Below are 19,419 nucleotides of genomic sequence, written 5' to 3' on the forward strand. Positions count from 1 at the left end.
ACTGCCCCCCCCCGCCGTGGGGCCGCCCAGGGCCCCCAACCCCCCCCCACGGCCACCGCCACCGCCGTGGGGCCACCCGGGGCCCAGGCGTCCCCATGTGCCACCCCCCCCCCTCCTTGGGGACACCAAGGGCCCCGGTGTCCCCATGTGACCTGCCCCCCCCCACCCGAGTTGGGGGACATCAAGGGCCCAGGTGTGTCCCCATGTCCCCCCCCCCCCCCCACAACTACTCGGACGCCTGGGCCCCTTGGGTGGGCGGGGGGGTGGGGGCACAGCGAGGAGCAGCCCCCTAAGCGCAGGCTGCCCCCGCCCCCCGCTCCCCCCACCCCGGCCGGGGGTCCCGGCTCGGGGCAGGGGGGGGGGGGGTCCCGGCCCTGAGCCCCCCCTCGGCCCCGGCCCCCCCCCCAGGCCCGCAGCAAAGCCACCGGCGAACTGGCCGCCATGAAGGTCGTCAAGATGGAGGCAGGTGAGGGGGGGGGGGGGGGCCCAGGTGTCCGGGGGGGCCCAGGCGTCCGGGAGGCCCCCCCCCGCCTCGCCCCCCCCCCCCACCACGTGCCTGGATGTTCCTGCCTCCCCTGCTGGCTCCGTCTGCTCCCCCCCCCCCCCACAAGGGACCCCCCAAACCCAGCGCCCTCCTGGGACCCCCTCCCCCCGGGACACCCCCCTCCCGATGCCCCTTGGGAGGCCCTGGGACCCCCCCGACCCTTCCCAGGACCCCCCCCCCCAAAACGCGGGGATGCCCCCGGGGTCCCCTGATGCCCCTCGGGACCCTCTGGGATCCCCCGAGAGGACCCCCAGGACCCCCAGGTGCTCCTGAGACCCCCCCCCATGGCCCTTGGGACCCCTGGGGACCCCCCCCCGAGATGTCCTGAGGACCCCCAGGTGCTCCTGAGACCCCCCCAATGGCCCTTGGGACCCCTGGGGACCCCCCCCCGAGATGTCCTGAGGACCCCCAGGTGCTCCTGAGACCCCCCCCATGGCCCTTGGGACCCCTGGGGACCCCCCCCCCGAGACGCCCCGAGGTCTCCCAGATGCCCTAAGACCCCCAACAGCCCTCTGGACCCCCCCAAGGCCTACCGAGCCCCCCAACAGCCCCTGGGACCCCCCGAGCCCCCCCCAGGACCCCCCGGGAGCCGCCTGCCCCTCCCCCGAGGCCCCCCCAGCACCCCGGGCCCCCCAAGCTCCCCCCGGGCCCCTGAGCCCCCCACCAGCCCCCCCCTCAGTTCCCCATCCCCCTGCTCCCCCGGGCCCCCCTGAGCCCCCCCCAGCCCCTGCCCCCCCCGGGCCCCCGAGCCCCCCCCAGTCCTGGGTCTCCTCTGCCCCTCCCGGCCCCCCCCCCCGAGCCCGCCCCCCCCGCCCCCCCCGGCCCCCCGAGCCCCCCACCAGCCCGGCGCGGGCTCTGCCCGCAGACGCCGACTGCGCGGCGCTGCAGCAGGAGGTGCTCGTGGGGCGCTCCTGCCGGCACCCCAACATCGTCGCCTACTTCGGCAGCTACAGCTGGTGAGACCTGGCCCCCGCGACCCCTGCCCCCCGCCCCGGAGCCCCCAACCCCCCCCCCGGGACCCCCCGACGCCTCCCAGAGCCCCCCAAACCCCCCCAGAACCTCTAACCCCCGCTGGGACCCCCCAATGCCTCCCAGAGCCCCCCTCCGGAACCCCAAACCCCTCGGGACCCCCCAATGCCTCCCAGAGCCCCCCAAGCCCCCCCGGAACCCCCAACCCCCGCCGGGACCCCCCAATGCCTCCCAGAGCCCCCCAAACCCCCCCGGAACCCCCAACCCCCCCTGGGACCCCCCCGACGCCTCCCAGAGCCCCCCCCAAACCCCCCGGAACCCCCAACCCCCCCTGGGACCCCCCAACGCCTCCTAGAGCCCCCCCCCAGAACCCCCAAACCCCTCGGGACCCCCCGACGCCTCCCAGAGCCCCCCCAACCCCCCCCGGAACCCCCAAACCCCGCCGGGACCCCCCAGTATACCCCCTTGGTGCCCCTGACAACCTACCTCCTGGTGCCCCCCAGGACCCCCAACTCCCCCCAGAGACCCCCAATCTCCCCCCTTGGCGCCCCCGACACCCTCCTGGTGCCCCCCAGGACCCCCAACTCCCCCCAGAGACCCCCAATCTCCCCCCTTGGTGCCCCCGACACCCTCCTGGTGCCCCCCAGGACCCCCAACTCCCCCCAGAGACCCCCAATCTCCCCCCTTGGTGCCCCCGACACCCTCCTGGTGCCCCCCAGGACCCCCAACTCCCCCAGAGACCCCCAATCTCCCCCCTTGGTGCCCCCGACACCCTCCTGGTGCCCCCCAGGACCCCCAACTCCCCCCAGAGACCCCCAATCTCCCCCCTTGGTGCCCCCGACACCCTCCTGGTGCCCCCCAGGACCCCCAACTCCCCCCCCCGAGTCCCCTGCTCCCCCCCCCCCGCCGTTAACCCCGTCGGCGCCGCGCAGGTGCAACAAGCTGTGGATCTGCATGGAGCTGTGCGGCGGGGGCTCCCTGCAGGACATCTACCACGGTACGGGGCAGGCGGGGCGCGGGGGGCCCAGGCGTCCGGGCCCCCCACCCCCCCCGCCCCGCCCCGGCCAGCGCCGAACCCCCCCCCGGCCCCGCCCCCCCGGCCCGCTCAGGGCCCAGGCGTCCGGGCCCTCTGCACCCCACTCCAATGCCTGCACCCCCCCCCAAACCCTTTTGCTTGGTGGTGGTGGGGGGTCTGCAGCACCCGGACGCCTGGGCCCCCCATGCTGGTTGGGGGGGGGGGCTCTGAGCAGCGCCCAGACACCTGGGGTTCCCTCATTTTGGTTGAGGGGGGCCCTGCAGCGCCCGGACGCCTGGGCCCTCTGTGCTGGTTGGGGGGGGGGGCCCTGCAGCACCCGGACGCCTGGGCCCCCCATGCTGGCTGGGGGGGGGGCCTGCAGCGCCCGGACGCCTGGGCCCCCCGCCGAGCCGTCCCTCTGCCCTCAGTGACGGGGCCCCTCTCGGAGCAGCAGATCGCCTACGTGTGCAGGGAGACCCTGGAGGTGAGTGTGTCCCCTCCCCCCCCCCCGTTACCCCCCCCGGCGGCACCCGGGCCCCCCGGCGGCCCCCCCCCGACCGACCCCCTCTGGGTGCTCGCAGGGGGTCTCGTACCTGCACTCCCAGGGCAAGATCCACCGGGACATCAAGGTAGGGGACGTTTTTTTTTTTGGGGGGGGGAGGGACACCAGACCCGAGGGTCCCCCTGACCCCGTCCATCCTTCTGTCCGTCCGTCCGTCCGTCCATCCCCGCAGGGCGCCAACATCCTCATCAACGACAGCGGGGAGGTGAAGCTGGGTGAGCGCCTGCCCCACGGCTGGGGGGCAGCGGGGACCCGTGGGGCAAATGGGGAGGGGGTTCCGGGGGGCAAATAGGGGATGGGGGGGAGACCGGGGGGGGGGAGGCTCTGAGGGAGGGCAGATAGGGGAGGGCAGATAGGGGACCTGGGGGGCAAATATGGGGCCTTGGGGGGCAGAGGGGGGCAAAGGGCACAAAGAGGGACCTGGAGGGGGACTCTGGGGGGGGGCAAATAGAGCAATTAGGGGGCAAAAGGGGACCTGAGGGGGCTCTGGGGGGCAGATAGGGGACCTGGGGGGGGCAAAGGGGGATCTGGGGGCAGCTCTGGGGGGCAAAGAGGGGACTTGGGGGGCTCTAACCCTAACGCCCCCCCCCCCGCCCGCCCCGTGCCCCCCAGCCGACTTCGGCATCGCCGCCCAGATCAGCGCCACCTTCGCCCGGCGGATGTCCTTCATCGGCACCCCGTACTGGTAGGGAGGGGGTCCCAGGGCAGGGGGGGGGGACAGTGCCGTGGGGCCGGCCCTGACCCCCCCCCCCCCCGGCCCAGGATGGCCCCCGAGGTGGCGGCGGTGGAGCTGAAGGGGGGTACAACGAGCTCTGCGACGTCTGGGCCGTGGGCATCACCGCCGTGGAGCTGGCCGAGCTGCAGCCCCCCCTCTTCGACCTGCACCCGCTGCGGTGAGCCCCCCCCTACCTCCCCCGGGGGGCCCCGGCGTCCGGGCGCGCCCCCCGCCCCCACCCTGCCTCCCCATACCTTCCTTCCCACGGGAAGTACCGCCGCCTCCACCGCCCCCACGCCTGTTGGCACCCATGGGTGCTGGCGGTGGTGGCATCTCCCCACGTTCCTCCACCACCCCCCAGGGTGCTGTTCCTCATGTCCAAGAGCGGCTACCAGCCCCCCAAGCTGAAGGATAAGGGCAAGTGGTGAGTGGCGGCAGCCCGGACGCCTGGGCCCCCCCCGGGAAGGGGCGCCGCAGCCCCGTGACGCCGTGTCCCCCCAGGTCCCCCGCCTTCCACAACTTCGTCAAGGTGACGCTCACCAAGAACCCCAAGAAGCGGCCCAGCGCCGCCAAGATGCTCAGCGTGAGCCCGGCCCCTCGTCCCCTCGTCCCCGTGTCCCCCCATAGCCTCGTGTCCCCCCATGTCCCCGTGTCCCTGCATCCCCACATCCCATGTCCCCGCGTCCCCCTGTCCCCGTGTCTCCTCTTTGCCATCCCCGTACCCACATCCCTGGTCCCCCATCCCCATCCGTGTCCCCACGGTCCCTGTCCTCGTCCTCACACCCCTGTCCCCATGGTCCCCATCCCCACGGCCCCAGGCCCCCATCCCCACCCCCACGTCCCCATCCGTGTCCCCGCGGTCCCCGTCCCCGTCCCCACGGCCCCAGGCCCCCATCCCCCCCCCACGTCCCCATCCCTGTCCCCGCGGTCCCCGTCCCCGTCCCCATGGCCCCAGACCCCCATCCCCGCCCCCGCGTCCCCATCCCTGTCCCCACGGTCCCCGTCCCCGTCCCCACGGCCCCAGGCCCCCATCCCCACCCCCACGTCCCCATCCGTGTCCCCGCGGTCCCCGTCCCCACGGCCCCAGACCCCCATCCCCACCCCCACACCCCCATCCCTGTCCCCACGGTCCCCGTCCTCGTCCCCACGGCCCCAGGCCCCCATCCCCGCCCCCGTGTCCCCATCCGTGTCCCCGCGGTCCCCGTCCCCGTCCCCACGGCCCCATCCCCACCCCCGCGTCGCCATCCCTGGCCCCGTGGTCCCTGTTTCTGTCCCCCTGTCCCCTGTCCCCTGTCCCCTGTCCGGGGCCCCGTCCCCACGTCCCTTGTCCCCCAGCACCAGTTCGTGGCCCAGCCGGGGCTGAGCCGGACCCTCACCCTGGAGCTGCTGGAAAAGGTCCGGGACCCCGAGAGGCTCCTGGAGGGCTGCGACCCCGACGAGGAGGAGCCCGAGGTGCAGACGGGGGTGCTGGGGGCGCTGGGGGGCACTGGGGATACTGGGGGCACTGGGAGGGACTGGGCAGGGGGGGCTGCGGGCACTAGGGGGGGACTGGGACAGGCTGGGGGGGGGACTGGATGGGGGGAGCTGGGAGGGAGTGGAGACCCCAAATGGGAGGACTGGTGGCACTGGGAGGGACTGGGGAAACTGGGCAAGGGGTCTGGGAGCACTGGGAGGGACTGGGGACACCAGATGAAGGGGACTGGGAACATTGGGCGGGAGGGACTGGGAGACACTGGGGCACTGGGCGGGGGGGGGGCTGGGGGCACTGGGAGAGACTGGAGACACTGGATGGGGGGGGGACTGGGGACAGCAGATAGGAGGGACTGGGGCACGGGGAGGGGGACTGGGAGGGACTGGGGACGCCCGTCACCCCGGTGTCCCGGCAGCCGCCGCCGCCGCCGGTGCCGCGCCGCATCCACTCGACGCACCGGCAGCTGCCGGGCCGCGGCGACGCCGACCTCGACCGTGCGTGACCCCGGGGCGGCCCCCCCCCCGCCCCCCAACGCCCCATCCTGCCCCCCGAGCCGCCTCCCCCCGCCCCTGCCCCGGAGCTCGGCCCCGGCCCCCCCCGCGGCCCCCCCCCCCGGCCCCGGCCCCCCCCAAGCCCCTGTGACCCCCTTCCCCAGCCCTACGTCCCTGGCATTGCCCCGTGACCCCCACGCCCCCTCCATGCCCCCATCCCTGTGACCCCCATGTCCCCAGTGTCCCCCCACGTCCCCAACTCCCCCAGTGTCCCCCCCATGGCCCCATCCCTGTGTCCCCCCCCATGCCCCCATCCCTGTGACCCCCATGTCCCCAGTGTCCCCCCACGTCCCCAACGCCCCCGATGTCCCCCCATGTCCCCATCCCTATGGCCCATCCCCATGTGTCCCCAAGCCCCCAGTGTCCCCCCGTGTCCCTGTCTCCATGCTGACGTGACCCCCAACCTGTGTCCCCCCTACCCCCCAAGTGCCCCCATGTCCCCACCCCCCATTCCCCCCCATGGCCCTTCCCCATGTGTCCCCGATGTCCCCAGACCCCAGGTGCCCTCCATGCCGTATCCCCCTGCCCCCCGTCCCCGCCCCCCCAGGGTCCCCCCATGCCCTGGGCCCCCAGCCCCCCCTCACCCTGTCCCCACAGTGCACCCGCTCGGTGGGGGTCCTGGCTGGCAGAAGGAGGGCGACCCCTCGGTGCAGCCGGTATGGGGGGGCCCACAGCAGCCCAGCGCCTGGGGGGGCTGCCAGGGCCTGGGGGCTCCTGGGAGGTCGGGGGGGGTCCCTGGGGGTCCCTGGAGGGGTCCTGAGGGGTCCCAGAGGGGGCTGGAAGGTGTCTGGGGGGGTCTGGGTGTTTCTGGAGGGGTCTGGGGGGTCTGGAGGGTCCTGGGGGGTCCCAGAGGGGCCTGTGGGGCATCTGGGGGGTCTCAGAGGGGTCTGGGTGGGTCTGGAGAGGTCTGGGGCCATCTGGGGGGTCGTGGAGGGGCCTGGGTGGGCCTGGAGGGACCCTGGGGGCCATCTGGGGGGTCTGGAGGGGCTCTAGAGGGGGTCCTGGAGGGGCCTGAGGGGCACCTGGGGGTCCCAGAGGGGCCTTGGGGTGGTCAGGAGGAGCCTGGAGGGCACCTGAGGGGTCCCAGAGGGGCCTGGAGGTCCTGGGGGGTCTCCTGGGAGGTCCCAGGGGAGAGTGTGGGGGGGTCCTGGAGGGGCTGGGGGTCTCCTCGAGGGTCTTGGGGGGCCCTGGAGGGTCCCTGGGGTGGTTGGGGGGGCAGAAATCTCCTGGGGGGGCTCTGGGGGTCTCCTGGGGGCCCCCAGCTTGGGCCCCTCCCACGCCCTGACCCTCTCCCCCAGGTGCTGGTGGCAGAGCCCAGCTGTGGCAGGTGAGTCGGGGAGGTTGGGGACACGGGAGACACGGGGGACACAGAGGGACACGGGGGACAAGGGGGACATGGGGACCTGGGGGGCATGGGGACATGGAGGACACAGGGGATATGGGGGGACATGGGGCGGACATGGGGACATGGGGGACACGGGGGATATGGGGGGACATGGGGGACATGGGGGACATGGAGACACGGGGGACATGGGGGATATGGAGACACGGGGGACATGGGGACATGGGGGACATGGGGGAGAGGGGATATGGGAACATGGGGACATGGAGGACATGGGATATGGGGGGACACGGGGCGGACATGGGGACATGGGGGACACGGGAGACATGGGGACACGGGAGACATAGGGGATATGGGGGATATGGGGGGACATGGGGGACATGGGGGACACGGGATGGGGGGACATGGAGACGTGGAGGGGATGTGGGGGACACAGGGGGGGACACAGGAGACGTGGGGGGGACACAGGGGGGACACAGGAGATGTGGGGGGACACGGGGACCGAGGGGGAGGGGACACGGGGTTGGGGTGAGGGGACGCAGGGACAGGGGGGGTCCCCGGAGCGAGGACGGACGGACGGACAGACGGACGGACGGACCCATGGGCTCCTGGCAGGGCCGCGCGCGGGGGCGACGCGTCGGACTCCGACGACTACGACGACGTGGACATGTGGGGTGACGTCCCCCCCCCCGGCCCCCCCCCTTGTCCCCTGCCCTGTCCCCAGCGTTGTCCCCCCCCCCCCCCCGGGGCACCGTCCTGTGCCCTGTCCCTTGTCCCCATGGCGCGTGGGCGCGTTTGGGGGGGGGGGTGTCACCCCTGTCCCCCCCCCCCCCAATCTCACCACCTCTCGTCTCCTTCCTTCCTCCAGACCCGGCCGCTGCGACGCCGACAGGTACTGGGGACCATGGGGACATCCTGGGGGACCACCCTGGGGACACCCCAGGGACACCGCGGGGACGGGCCCCCCGGCCCGCTCACGGCTCCGCTCTCTCCCCAGCGCCACCCTGCCCGCCGACGTGCCCCCCCCCGCTCCCCCCCCAAGGTGAGCGCCCGCCCCAGGCCAGCTGTGTGCTGGGGACACCTGGGGACCCCAATATGGGCAATGTCCTGGGGACCCCAACACTGGCCGTGCCCTGGGGACACCTGGGGACCGCGCTATGGGCAATGTCCTGGGGACCCCAACACTGGCCGTGCCCTGGGGGCACCTGGTGACCCCAATATGGGCAATGTCCTGGGGACCCCAATGGTGGCCATGCCCTGGGGACACCTGGGGACCACGCTATGGGCAATGTCCTGGGGACCCCAACACTGGCCGTGCCCTGGGGACACCTGGGGACCCCAACGCTGGCCATGCCCTGGGGACACCTGAGGACTGCGCTATGGGCAATGTCCTGGGGACACCTGGGGACCCCAATGGTGGCCGTGCCCTGGAGACACCTGGGGACCCTGCTATGGGCAATGTCCTGGGGACACCTGAGGACCTCAATGGTGGCCATGCCCTGGGGACACCTGGGGACCCTGCTATGGGCAATGTCCTGGGGACACCTGAGGACCTCAATGGTGGCTGTGCCCTTGGGACACCTGGTGACCCCAATATGGCAATGTCCTGGGGACCCCAATGGTGGCCGTGCCCTGGGGACACCTGGGGACCCCGATATGGGCAATGTCCTGGGGACCCTGATGCCGGCCATCCCCTGGGGAAACCTGGGGACCCCAGTGCTCCCCATACCCTGGGTGGGACCCCAATTCTGGCCGTACTGGGGGACTCTGGGGTCCCCAGCACTGGCTGCGTCCCAGCACGGGGACCTCAGCCTCGGTGCCAGGCCGCACTGTCCTGCCCCCACCTTGTCCCCTGTCCCCCACGGTGTCCCCATCTGACCTCTCTTCTTCCTGACCCCTGTCTCCCCCCGTGTCCCCCCATGTCCCTATGTCCCCCGTGTCCCTCCACATCCCCTCGTGTCCCCCCACAGCCCAAGTTCCACTCGGGCTCGGCCGAGGCCCCCCCTGAGGACACGCGCCCGCGTTCCCGCGGTCCCCTCCTGGAGCAGCCGCCCCCCCCGGCCCTGGTGCGCTGCGCCAGCGGCCCCGCGGGGGGGCTCGGCCCCCCGGCCCCCGCCCGCGGGGTGGCCCTCGCCGCCAGTTCAGGTGGGACGGGGACACGGGAGGGGGGGGGACACGGGGCACATGGGCCACCAGGACCACGGGGTGGCCCTCGCCGCCAGCTCAGGTGGTGGGACGGAGACAGGGACACGGGGGACACGAGGGACATGGGCCACCAGGACCGTGGGGTGGCCCTTGCCACCAGCTCAGGTGGGACAGGGATATGGGGGGGGACATGGGCCCACCCGGACCATGGGGCAGCCCTTGCTACCAGCTCAGGTGGGATGGGGACATGAGGGACATGGGCCACCAGGACCACAAGGTGGCCCTCGCTGCCAGCTCAGGTGGGATGGGGACATGGGAGGGACATAGGGGACATGGCCACCCGGACGATGGGGCAGCCCTTGCTGCCAGCTCAGGTGGGACGGGGACATGAAGGGGACATGGGGCACGTGGGCCACCAGGACTGCGCGGTGGCCTTCGTCACCAGCTCAAGTGGGATGGGGACAGGGACACGGAGAGGACATGGGGGGACACAACCACCTCCCAGCACTTGCTGCCACCCAAGGGGACATGGTGGGGGGGGACATGGTGGATTGGGGACCTGGCGGTGCTAGGGTGACGGGGGAGCTTGGGGACACGGCGGTGGGGGGGACGGGACAGGAACGTCCCCCTTGATGCCACCATCCCCCCAGACCCTGCGCTGTGGTCGGGGCCCAGCGCCGAGGACCCCCCACTGCTGCCCCCCAAGACGGAGAAGATCCGGAGAGCGGTGAGACCCCCCCACCCATGCCCCCCCGCCGTGTCCCCCACCCATGACCTCTCTGTCCCCCTGTGACCTCCCTGTCCCCCCCCCTTTCCAGGTGCCGGCGGACAACGGGGGGGCTGCCCCGAAGCCGCATGTGAGTGCCGGGGTTGGGGGGGCCGGGGTTGAGGGGGGGGTCGGGGTTGGGGTGCCCCCCCTCACCCTGCTCCCCCCCCCCCCAGGAAGGGTCCCTCTTCAGGAAGGTGTTTGACGGGTGTCCCCTGCACATCACGGCCACCACCACCTGGACCCACCCCGGCACCCAAGGTGGCCACTGGGGATCCCCCCCCCAGGACTGGGGGGCATTGGGGAGCCGGGGAGGGGGACTTGGAGGGGGATGTGGAGGGTATTGGGGATGTGGGGGGTGTTGGGGACCCTGGTTGAGGGGTATGGGGGGGGCACTGGGGACTCTGAAGGTGCATTGGGGACATGGGGGGCATTGGGGATGTGGGGGGGCATTGGGGACGTGGGGGGGCATTGGGGACGTGGGGGGAATTGGGGACATGGGGGTATTGGGGACCTGGAGGGCATGGGGGACCCTGGTTGGGGGGCATTGGGGGCATTGGGGACCTGGGGGGGCATTGGGGACCCTGGTTGGGGGGCATTGGGGGCATTGGGGACCTAGGGGGCATTGGGGACCCTGGTTGGGGGGCATTGGGGGCATTGGGGACCTGGGGGGGCATTGGGGACCCTGGTTGGGGGGCATTGGGGGCATTGGGGACCTAGGGGGCTTTGGGGACCCTGGTTGGGGGGCATTGGGGGCATTGGGGACCTGGGGGGGGCATTGGGGACCCTGGTTGGGGGGCATTGGGGACCTGGGGGGGCATTGGGGACCCTAGTTAGGGGACCTGGGGGGCATTGGGGACCCCTGGCTGGGGGGCGCGGGGGACAAGGGCTAGGGGCCGTGGAGGAAGCCGTAGGGACGTCGGGGGTGGGGGGCGGCCCGCGGGACCCCCAGCGCCCCCCAACCCCGCGCACGCCCCCCCCCCAGACCCACACCTCATCCTGGGAGCCGAGGAGGGGATCTTCACGCTGAACCAGAGCGAGCCCGAGGCCACGCTGGAGCTGGTGGGGCTGGGCGCGGGGGGCGCGGGGGGCGCGGGGGGGCGCGCGGGGCCCCACACCTGCTCCTTCGACCCCTAAGTGGTCTTCTGCCCCTACCCCCCAACCTGGGCCTGAGCCCCCAACCGTGTCCCCCAGACCCCCAACCTGGTCCCTGGACCCGCACCATGTTCTCCAGACCCCCAACCGTGTCCCCCAGACCCCCAACCTGGTCCCTGGACCCCCACCATGTTCTCCAGACCCCCAACCGTGTCCCCCAGACCCCCAGCCTGGTCCCTGGACCCCCACCATGTTCTCCAGACCCCCAACCGTGTCCCCCAGACCCCCAACCTGGTCCCTGGACCCCCACCATGTCCTCCAGACCCCCAACCGTGTCCCCCAGACCCCCAGCCTGGTCCCTGGACCCCCACCATGTTCTCCAGACCCCCAACCGTGTCCCCCAGACCCCCAACCTGGTCCCTGGACCCCCACCATGTTCTCCAGACCCCCAACCGTGTCCCCCAGACCCCCAACCTGGTCCCTGGACCCCCACCATGTCCTCCAGACCCCCAACCGTGTCCCCCAGACCCCCAGCCTGGTCCCTGGACCCCCACCATGTCCTCCAGACCCCCAACCGTGTCCCCCGGACCCCCAACCTGGTCCCTGGACCCCCACCATGTCCTCCAGACCCCCAACCGTGTCCCCCAGACCCCCAGCCTGGTCCCTGGACCCCACCGTGTCCTCCATACCCCCAACTGTGTCCCCCAGACCCGCAACCTGGTCCCTGGACCCCCACCATGTTCTCCAGACCCCCAAATGCATCCCCCAGACTCCCAGCCTTGTCCCTGGACCCCCAGCTTGTCCCCCAGACCCCCAACCTGGTCCCCTGGTCCCCCAGCCTGGTCGCTGGACCCCACCGTGTCCCCCAGACCCCCCACCGTGTCCCGCAGACCCCAAGCCTTATCCCTGGACCCCCAGCTTGTCCTCCAGACCCCCAGCCTGGTCTCTGAACCCCCCAACTATATTCCCTGGACCCCCAACCTTGTTCCCCGGGCCCCCAACCTTGTTCCCCAGACCTCCAGCCTTGTTCCTGCCCCACCCCCAGCTTGTCCCCCCCGGACCCCCAGCCTTGTTCCTGCCCCCCCGGCTGGTCCCCAGCCCCCCAGCCCCCTCCCCAGCTCTGCCCCCCGGCCGCGGCCCTGACCCCCATCTGCCCCAGCTCTACCACAGCCGCACGTCCTGGCTCTACTCCATCGGCAACGTCCTCATGTCGGTGTCGGGTGAGTGTGGGCGCGAGGGCAGGGGGGTCGGAGGGGGGGGGTCCGGACCCCCCCTGACCCCCCCCCGCCCCCCGTCCGCAGGGAAGACGCCCCAGCTCTACTCCCACAGCCTGCTGGGGCTCTACGAGCAGAGCAAGAGGGAGCAGCGCCCCGGGGTGCACATCTCCCCCCACCGCCTGCTGCCCAGGTACCGGGGGGGCCCGGGACCCCCGACCCCCCCAGTGCCTGCTCCTGAGCGATGGGGACCCCCAGGAGCCCCCCAACACCCCACTGCCTGCTGCTGGGCGACAGGGACCCCCGGGAGCCCCCCAACACCCCACTGCCTGCTGCCCAGGTACCGGGGGGCCCCAGGAGCCCCCCAAGTCCCCAGTGCCTGCTGCTGGGTGATTGGGACCCCCAAGAGCCCCCCAACACCCTCCACCTGCTGTCCCCGGGAGCCCCCCCAGCCTCCCACTGCCTGCTGCCGGGCGATGGGGATCCCCAGGAGCCCCCCAACACCCCACTGCCTGCTGCTGGGCGACAGGGACCCCCCAGGAGCCCCCCAACACCCCACTGCCTGCTGCCCAGGTACCGGGGGGCCCCAGGAGCCCCCCAAGTCCCCAGTGCCTGCTGCTGGGTGATTGGGACCCCCAGGAGCCCCCCAACACCCTCCACCTGCTGCCCCCGGGAGCCCCCCCAGCCTCCCACTGCCTGCTGCCGGGCGATGGGGACCCCCAGGAGCCCCCCAACACCCTCCACCTGCTGCACCCAGGAGCCCCCCAGCCCCCCACTGCCTGCTGCCGGGCGATGGGGACCCCCAGGAGCCCCCCAACACCCTCCACCTGCTGCACCCAGGAGCCCCCCAGCCCCCCACTGCCTGCTGCCGGGCGATGGGGACCCCCAGGAGCCCCCAACACCCTCCACCTGCTGCACCCAGGAGCCCCCCAGCCCCCCACTGCCTGCTGCCGGGCGATGGGGACCCCCAGGAGCCCCCCAACACCCTCCACCTGCTGCACCCAGGAGCCCCCCAGCCCCCCACTGCCTGCTGCCGGGCGATGGGGACCCCCAGGAGCCCCCAACACCCTCCACCTGCTGCACCCAGGAGCCCCCCAGCCCCCCACTGCCTGCTGCCGGGCGATGGGGACCCCCAGGACCCTCCAAATCCTCCTCTTGCCACCGAGGAAATGCCCCCCCCCCGCCCCGCTCCAGGGTCCCAGCCAGGTTGGGGGGGGGGAGGTGGCACATAAGGCTGGGAAAGGGGGGGGTGTCACCCCTCAGCCCCCCTCCCCTCCCCCCCGGGCCAGCCGGCCCCGGGGTGCCCCAGCGTGTCCTCCCCACCCACCCCACGCGCAGGAAGAACGTCACCTCCACCAAGATCCCCGACACCAAGGGCTGCCGGACCTGCTGCGTGGGTGAGCGGCGCGGCGCGGCCCCCCAGGACCGGGCTGGGGGTCCCCGGTGTGTGTGTGCCCCCCCCCCACACCCCCACCCGCCCCCCCCCCCCCCCCCCGCCCCGGGCCGGGCTCACGGGCGCCCCGCCGCCGTCCCCAGCCAGGAACGGGCAGACGGGGTGCCACTACCTGTGCGGGGCGCTGGACGCCGGCGTGGTGCTGCTCCAGTGGTACGAGCCCATGCAGAAGTTCATGCTGGTCAAGGTAGGACCGTGTCACCGCCCCGTCCACCGCCGTCCTCGTGTCCCCGGCGTGGCCCTAAGAGCCCCAGACCCCCCCCCACCGCCCGCCGGTCCTTGTGTCCCCGACGGTGCCCGCGTTGCTCTGTCCTCGTGCCGCCCGTCTCCCACGTTCTCCTGTCCCCGTGTGTGCTCCATCGCGTCCCCGACGTCCCCCATCCCTCCCTGTCCCCTACGTTCCCTGTGTCTCCATCCTTGTGTCCCCGACATCCCTGTGTCCCCCTCCCATGTCCCCCTGTCCGTGTGCTCCTGAACCCCCTGGTTGGGTCCCTGTGTCCCCACAGCGGGTCCCCGTGTCCCCCTACCAGGTCCCGATGCCTCTACGTCCCCATGTCCCTGTGGTGGGTCCCCATGGCCCCGGGCTGGGTCCCTGCGCCTCCATGACCCTGTGCCAGTCCCCATGTCCCCACATCCCTGAGCTGCCCTGTCCCCTGTGACCCCACGTACCCGTGGGCCCGTGCCACCATGTCTCCTCGTCCTCATGGCCCTATGGCCCCATGTCCATGCATCTCCACGTCCTCGTGTCCCCACGTCCCCATGGGCCTGTGCCACCACATCCGCATGGCCCCACGTCCCTGTGTTCCCACATTCCCATGGGCCCGTGCCACCACGTCCCCACGTCCCCATGGCCCCACATCCCTGTGTTCCCACGTTCCCATGGGCCCATGCCACCACGTCCCCGTGCCGCCACGTCCCCACGTCCCCATGGCCCCACATCCCTGTGTCCTCACATCCCCATGGGCCCGTGCCATCATGTCCCCACATCCCCATGTCCCCACGGCCCCATTGCCCCATGTCCATGCGTCTCCCCCATATCCCCGCATCCCCGTGGCCCCATGCCGCCGTGGCCCCGTGGCCCTGTGCCTCCCTGTCCCCGTGGCCGCGTGTGGCGGTGGCCTCACGGGGACCCGCAGCACTTCGACTTCCCGCTGCCGTCGCCGCTGCGGGTCTTCGAGATGCTGGTGAGCCCGGGCGAGGAGTACCCCAGCGTGTGCATCGGCGTGAGCCGCGGCCCCTCGCCCGCCCAGCCCGTCCGCTTCCACACCATCAACCTCAACTCCCTCACCTCCTGGTTCACCCACGCCGGCTCTGGTGAGCGGCGGCCGGGGTGGCCGGGGGCCTGGGGAGGGTCCCGAGGGGAGCTGGGGAGGGTCCCAGGGGGATCCGGGGAGGATTCCAGGGGGACCTATGGGTGCTGTGCCCCGCATGGGGATCTCAGGGGGTTCAGGAGGATCTCAGGAGGATATAGAGGAGACTGGGGAGGGTTCCAGGGGGACCTATGGGTGCTGTGCCCCGCATGGGGATCTCAGGGGGTTCAGGAGGATCTCAGGAGGATATAGAGGAGACTGGAGAGGGTTCCAGGGGGACCTATGGGTGCTGTGGCCAGCGTGAGGATCTCAGTGGGTTCAGGAGGATCTCAGGAGGATATAGAGGAGACTGGAGAGGGTTCCAGGGGGATCCGGGGGTGCTGTGGCCAGCGTGAGGATCTCAGGGGGTTCAGGAGGATCTCAGGAGGATATAGAGGAGACTGGAGAGGGTTCCAGGGGGATCCGGGGGTGCTGTGGCCAGCGTGAGGATCTCAGGGGGTTCAGGAGGATCTCAGGAGGATATAGAGGAGACTGGAGAGGGTTCCAGGGGGATCCGGGGGTGCTGTGGCCAGCGTGAGGATCTCAGGGGGTTCAGGAGGATCTCAGGGATATGAGGGGCGCTGAGCGAATCGGGGGGGGGGGGGGCCCAGGGAGATCTGGGGTGCTGTGCCCAGCATGGGGGTCCCTGGGGGCTTCGGGGTCCCCCTCTCACCCCTGCTCTCCGGCAGAGCCCTCCTGCCCCGGCCCCGTGCAGGTGACGCAGCTGGACAGCGAGACAGTGCTGGTCCTGCTCGACCGTGAGTCCATCTGTCCCGCTGGCCGGCCGTCTGTCTGTCCACGCGGTCGTGCCCTCATCCCTCCATCCATCCGTCTGTCCATGCAACCATGCGTGCATGAGTCCATCCATCCGCCGTCTGTCCGCGTGATCCTGCAAGCCTCCGTCCGTCCATCCACGCAGTCATGCATGCATCCGTCCGTGCGTCTGTCCATCCATTTGTCCACGTGATCACGCACGCGTGTGTCCATCCATCCATCCATCCGTCCATCCATCCATCCATCCCTCTGTCTATCCATCTGTTCCTCTGTCCATCCGTCTGTCTAGGCATCCCTTCATGTGTCCATCCATCCATCCGTCCATCCATCCGTCCATCCGCCCATCCATCCCTCCATCCATCCCTCCATCCGTCTGTCCGTCCATGCCTCTCTCCGTCCCTCCACGTGGGCAGAGGCAGGGCCGGGGGTGGCCGGGGGGCACCCAAGGGTGGCCGGGGCGAGGAGGGGGCCTGGGGGGGGTGGGCGCCGTGGCTGAGCCCGCACCCCCACCCCAGGGAGCGTGAAGATCGTCACCCTGCAGGGCGCCCCGGCGCGGCACCTGGCAGCCCCCGACATCGCCTTCGACGTGGCCGTGGAGGCCGTGGGTGGGTGCTGGGGTGAACTGGGACGTGCTGGTGGAGGAACTGGAACTGGGGTGCCGAGGGAGGGGGGACTGGGGGGCTCCGGTGGGGTGCAGAGGGAACTGAGGGGTGTTTGGAGGGTGCAGGGGGGATGCTCAGAGGTGCAGCAGGGTGCTTGGGGGTGCTGGGGGGTGCAGAGGGATGCAGGAGGTGTTCGGGGGTGCTGGGGGGTGCTGGGGGTGCAGAGGGGTGCTGGTGGGGTGCGAAGAGATGCTCAGGGGTGCGGGGGGCAGAGGGGTCCTGGGGGGTGCAGATGGGTGCTCAGAGGTGCAGGGGGAGTACTGGGGGGGTGCTGGGGGGTGCAAAGAGATGCTCAGGGGTGCTGGAGGGTGCTGGAGGGTGCAGGAGGTGCTCAGAGGTGCAAGGGGGTGCAGAGGAGTGCTGGGGGGTGCAGAGGGGTGCTCAGAGGTGCAGGGGGTGCTGGGGGGGTGCTGGGGGGTGCTGGAGGATGCAGAGGGGTGCAGGAGGTGCTCGGGGGTGCTGGGGGGTGCAGAGGGGTGCTCAGAGGTGCAGGGGGTGCTGGGGGGTGCTGGAGGATGCAGAGGGGTGCAGGAGGTGCTCGGGGGTGCTCGGGGGTGCTGGGGGGTGCTCGGGGGTGCTCAGAGGTGCAGGAGGGTGCTGGGGGGTGCAGAGGGGTGCAGGAGGTGCTCGGGGGTGCTGGGGGGTGCAGAGGGGTGCTCAGAGGTGCAGGGGGTTGCTGGGGGGTGCTCGGGGGTGCTGGAGGATGCAGAGGGGTGCAGGAGGTGCTCGGGGGTGCAGGGGGGTGCTCGGGGGTGCTCAGAGGTGCAGGGGGGTGCTGGGGGGGTGCTGGGGGGTGCTGGAGGATGCAGAGGGGTGCAGGAGGTGCTCGGGGGTGCTGGGGGGTGCTCGGGGGTGCTCAGAGGTGCAGGGGGGTGCTGGGGGGGTGCTGGGGGGTGCTGGAGGATGCAGAGGGGTGCAGGAGGTGCTTGGGGGTGCTCAGAGGTGCAGGGGGGTGCAGAAGGGTGCTCGGAGGTGCACGGGGGTGCTGGGGGGTGCAGAGGGGTGCTCAGAGGTGCAGGGGGGGTGCTCGGAGGTGCCGGACGGTGCAGGAAGGCGCTGGGAGGGGGGTGCAGGGGGGCCGGGGGGGGGGCCGTCTCTGACCCGCCGCCCCCCCAGCGCTGGTCCGCGGCTGCGTCCAGGCCTTCTGGCGCCATGGGGTGCAGGTGCGGCAAGTGGGCACGGCGCAGGTGAGCCCCCCCCCCGAGCCCCCGACCCTGGGTGGGGGGGGCACAGCCCCCCTCCCCCACCTCCGCCCGGTCCTGGGACCCCCCCGCCCCCCAATCCCTGGGGGAGCAGAGAGTCTCCCTGATCCTTGGGGTCCCTGGCCCTGGGGGTGCAGGGACCCCACCCCAGACCCCTGGGGACCCCAATCCCTGGGGACCCCCCCCCAGTCCCTGGGGGTGCAGGGACCCCCCCCCCCAGACCCCTAGGGACCCCCAAGCCCTGTCCCCTAAGCCCAAAGGGACGCAGTGCCCCCGATCCCTGGGGACCCCCCCAACCCTTGGAGACCCCTTTCCCGAGGTGGGGGGTCTGTACCCCCCCCCACCCCGATCGCCGGGCCCCCCCCCCCCCGGCCCCTGCCCAGCACCGTCCCCCCCCCAGCTGACGGAGGAGCTCCGGGACCAGCGCTGGACCTTTCGCCTGCTCAGCTCCCACAGGTACGGCCCGGAATTGGGGGGGGGGATGGCGGCAAGGGGGGCACCCCGGGGTGCCCCCCACCCACCCCGTTCTCCCCCCAGCACCCTGGTCCTGGAGACCCGCTCGGTCGACGAGGCCAATGGCCACAGCAACCTCTACGTCCAGGCGTGACCCCCCCCCCCCCCCAAAAAAAATGGGGACTGGGGCAGTGTGGGGGGGTGCACCCATGGGTGGGCTGTGCCCCCCCCAGCATTGCCCCCCCCTCCTCTTTGCTGACGGCTGTAATTATTTGCACCCTAAAAAACTGAGGAACCCCCCCAACTTGCTGTGTCTGTGCTTGGGGGGGGGAGTGTCGGGGGGGGGTGGGGCATGGAGGGGCCCAGGCGTCCGGGGCACCAAAAAGGAGGCGAGGACAGCGGCCGGCTCCAGGGTTTATTGACGGCGAAGGCGAAGCGCCCCCCCCACCCCCCCATCCCGGGAGGAGGAACCCCCGTGGTGTGGGGGGACCCCCCAAGCAGCGAGACCCCCCCCCATCCCGGGGTGGGGGGAAAAGGCACTTCGAGAGGAGAGCTGGGGGAGCTGGGGAGATGTTGGGGTCCCCCCCAAGGATCCCCGACACCCTGGGGTGATGCTGGGGGTCCTCAGGAGCCCCCTCAAAGCTGGGGGGGGCGATGCCAGGTCCCCGACACCCTGGGGTGATGCTGGGGGTCCCCAGGAGCCCCCTCAAAGCCGGGGGGGCAATGCTGGGACCCTGACACCCTGGGGTGATGCTGGGGGTCCCCAGGAGCCCCCTCAAAGCTGGGGGGGGGTGATGCTGGGACCCCGACACCCTGGGGTGATGCTGGGGGTCCCCAGGAGCCCCCCCAAAGCCGGCGGGGGAGGTGGGGGTGATGCCAGGTCCCCGACACCCTGGGGTGATGCTGGGGGTCCCCAGGAGCCCCCCCCAAAGCCGGCGGGGGAGGTGGGGGCGATGCCAGGTCCCCGACACCCTGGGGTGATGCTGGGGGTCCCCAGGAGCCCCCCCCAAAGCCGGCGGGGGAGGTGGGGGCGATGCCAGGTCCCCAACACCCTGGGGTGATGCTGGGGGTCCCCAGGAGCCCCCTCAAAGCCGGCGGGGGAGGGGGGGGGCGATGCCGGGTCCCCAACACCCTGGG

At 72.3% G+C, this 19,419-nt stretch overlaps 1 protein-coding gene across 1 annotated transcript; it reads left to right on the top strand.

The window, feature by feature from the left end:
• Window positions 1-408: 408 nt before the first annotated feature.
• Window positions 409-18,533, top strand: LOC134154055 (mitogen-activated protein kinase kinase kinase kinase 1-like; the record flags this gene model as incomplete). The annotated part of the gene is given in 33 exon segments (XM_062600699.1): window positions 409-466; window positions 1,410-1,500; window positions 2,446-2,510; window positions 2,957-3,012; window positions 3,110-3,157; window positions 3,263-3,305; window positions 3,703-3,775; window positions 3,853-3,881; window positions 3,884-3,983; window positions 4,167-4,229; window positions 4,307-4,388; window positions 5,141-5,257; window positions 5,692-5,770; window positions 6,425-6,483; window positions 7,126-7,154; window positions 7,785-7,838; window positions 8,038-8,061; window positions 8,167-8,196; window positions 9,127-9,314; window positions 9,965-10,041; window positions 10,133-10,171; window positions 10,257-10,341; window positions 11,066-11,142; window positions 12,335-12,395; window positions 12,477-12,582; window positions 13,728-13,786; window positions 13,926-14,029; window positions 14,979-15,156; window positions 15,881-15,949; window positions 16,481-16,570; window positions 17,744-17,814; window positions 18,230-18,285; window positions 18,367-18,533. Coding segments are annotated over 33 exon segments (2,430 nt in total), but the record flags the coding sequence as incomplete, so codon positions are not given.
• Between the last annotated feature and the right edge of the window lie 886 nt (window positions 18,534-19,419).

Source organism: Rhea pennata, assembly GCF_028389875.1.
Source record: "Rhea pennata isolate bPtePen1 chromosome 32 unlocalized genomic scaffold, bPtePen1.pri SUPER_32_unloc_1, whole genome shotgun sequence".
NCBI lineage: Eukaryota > Metazoa > Chordata > Aves > Rheiformes > Rheidae > Rhea > Rhea pennata.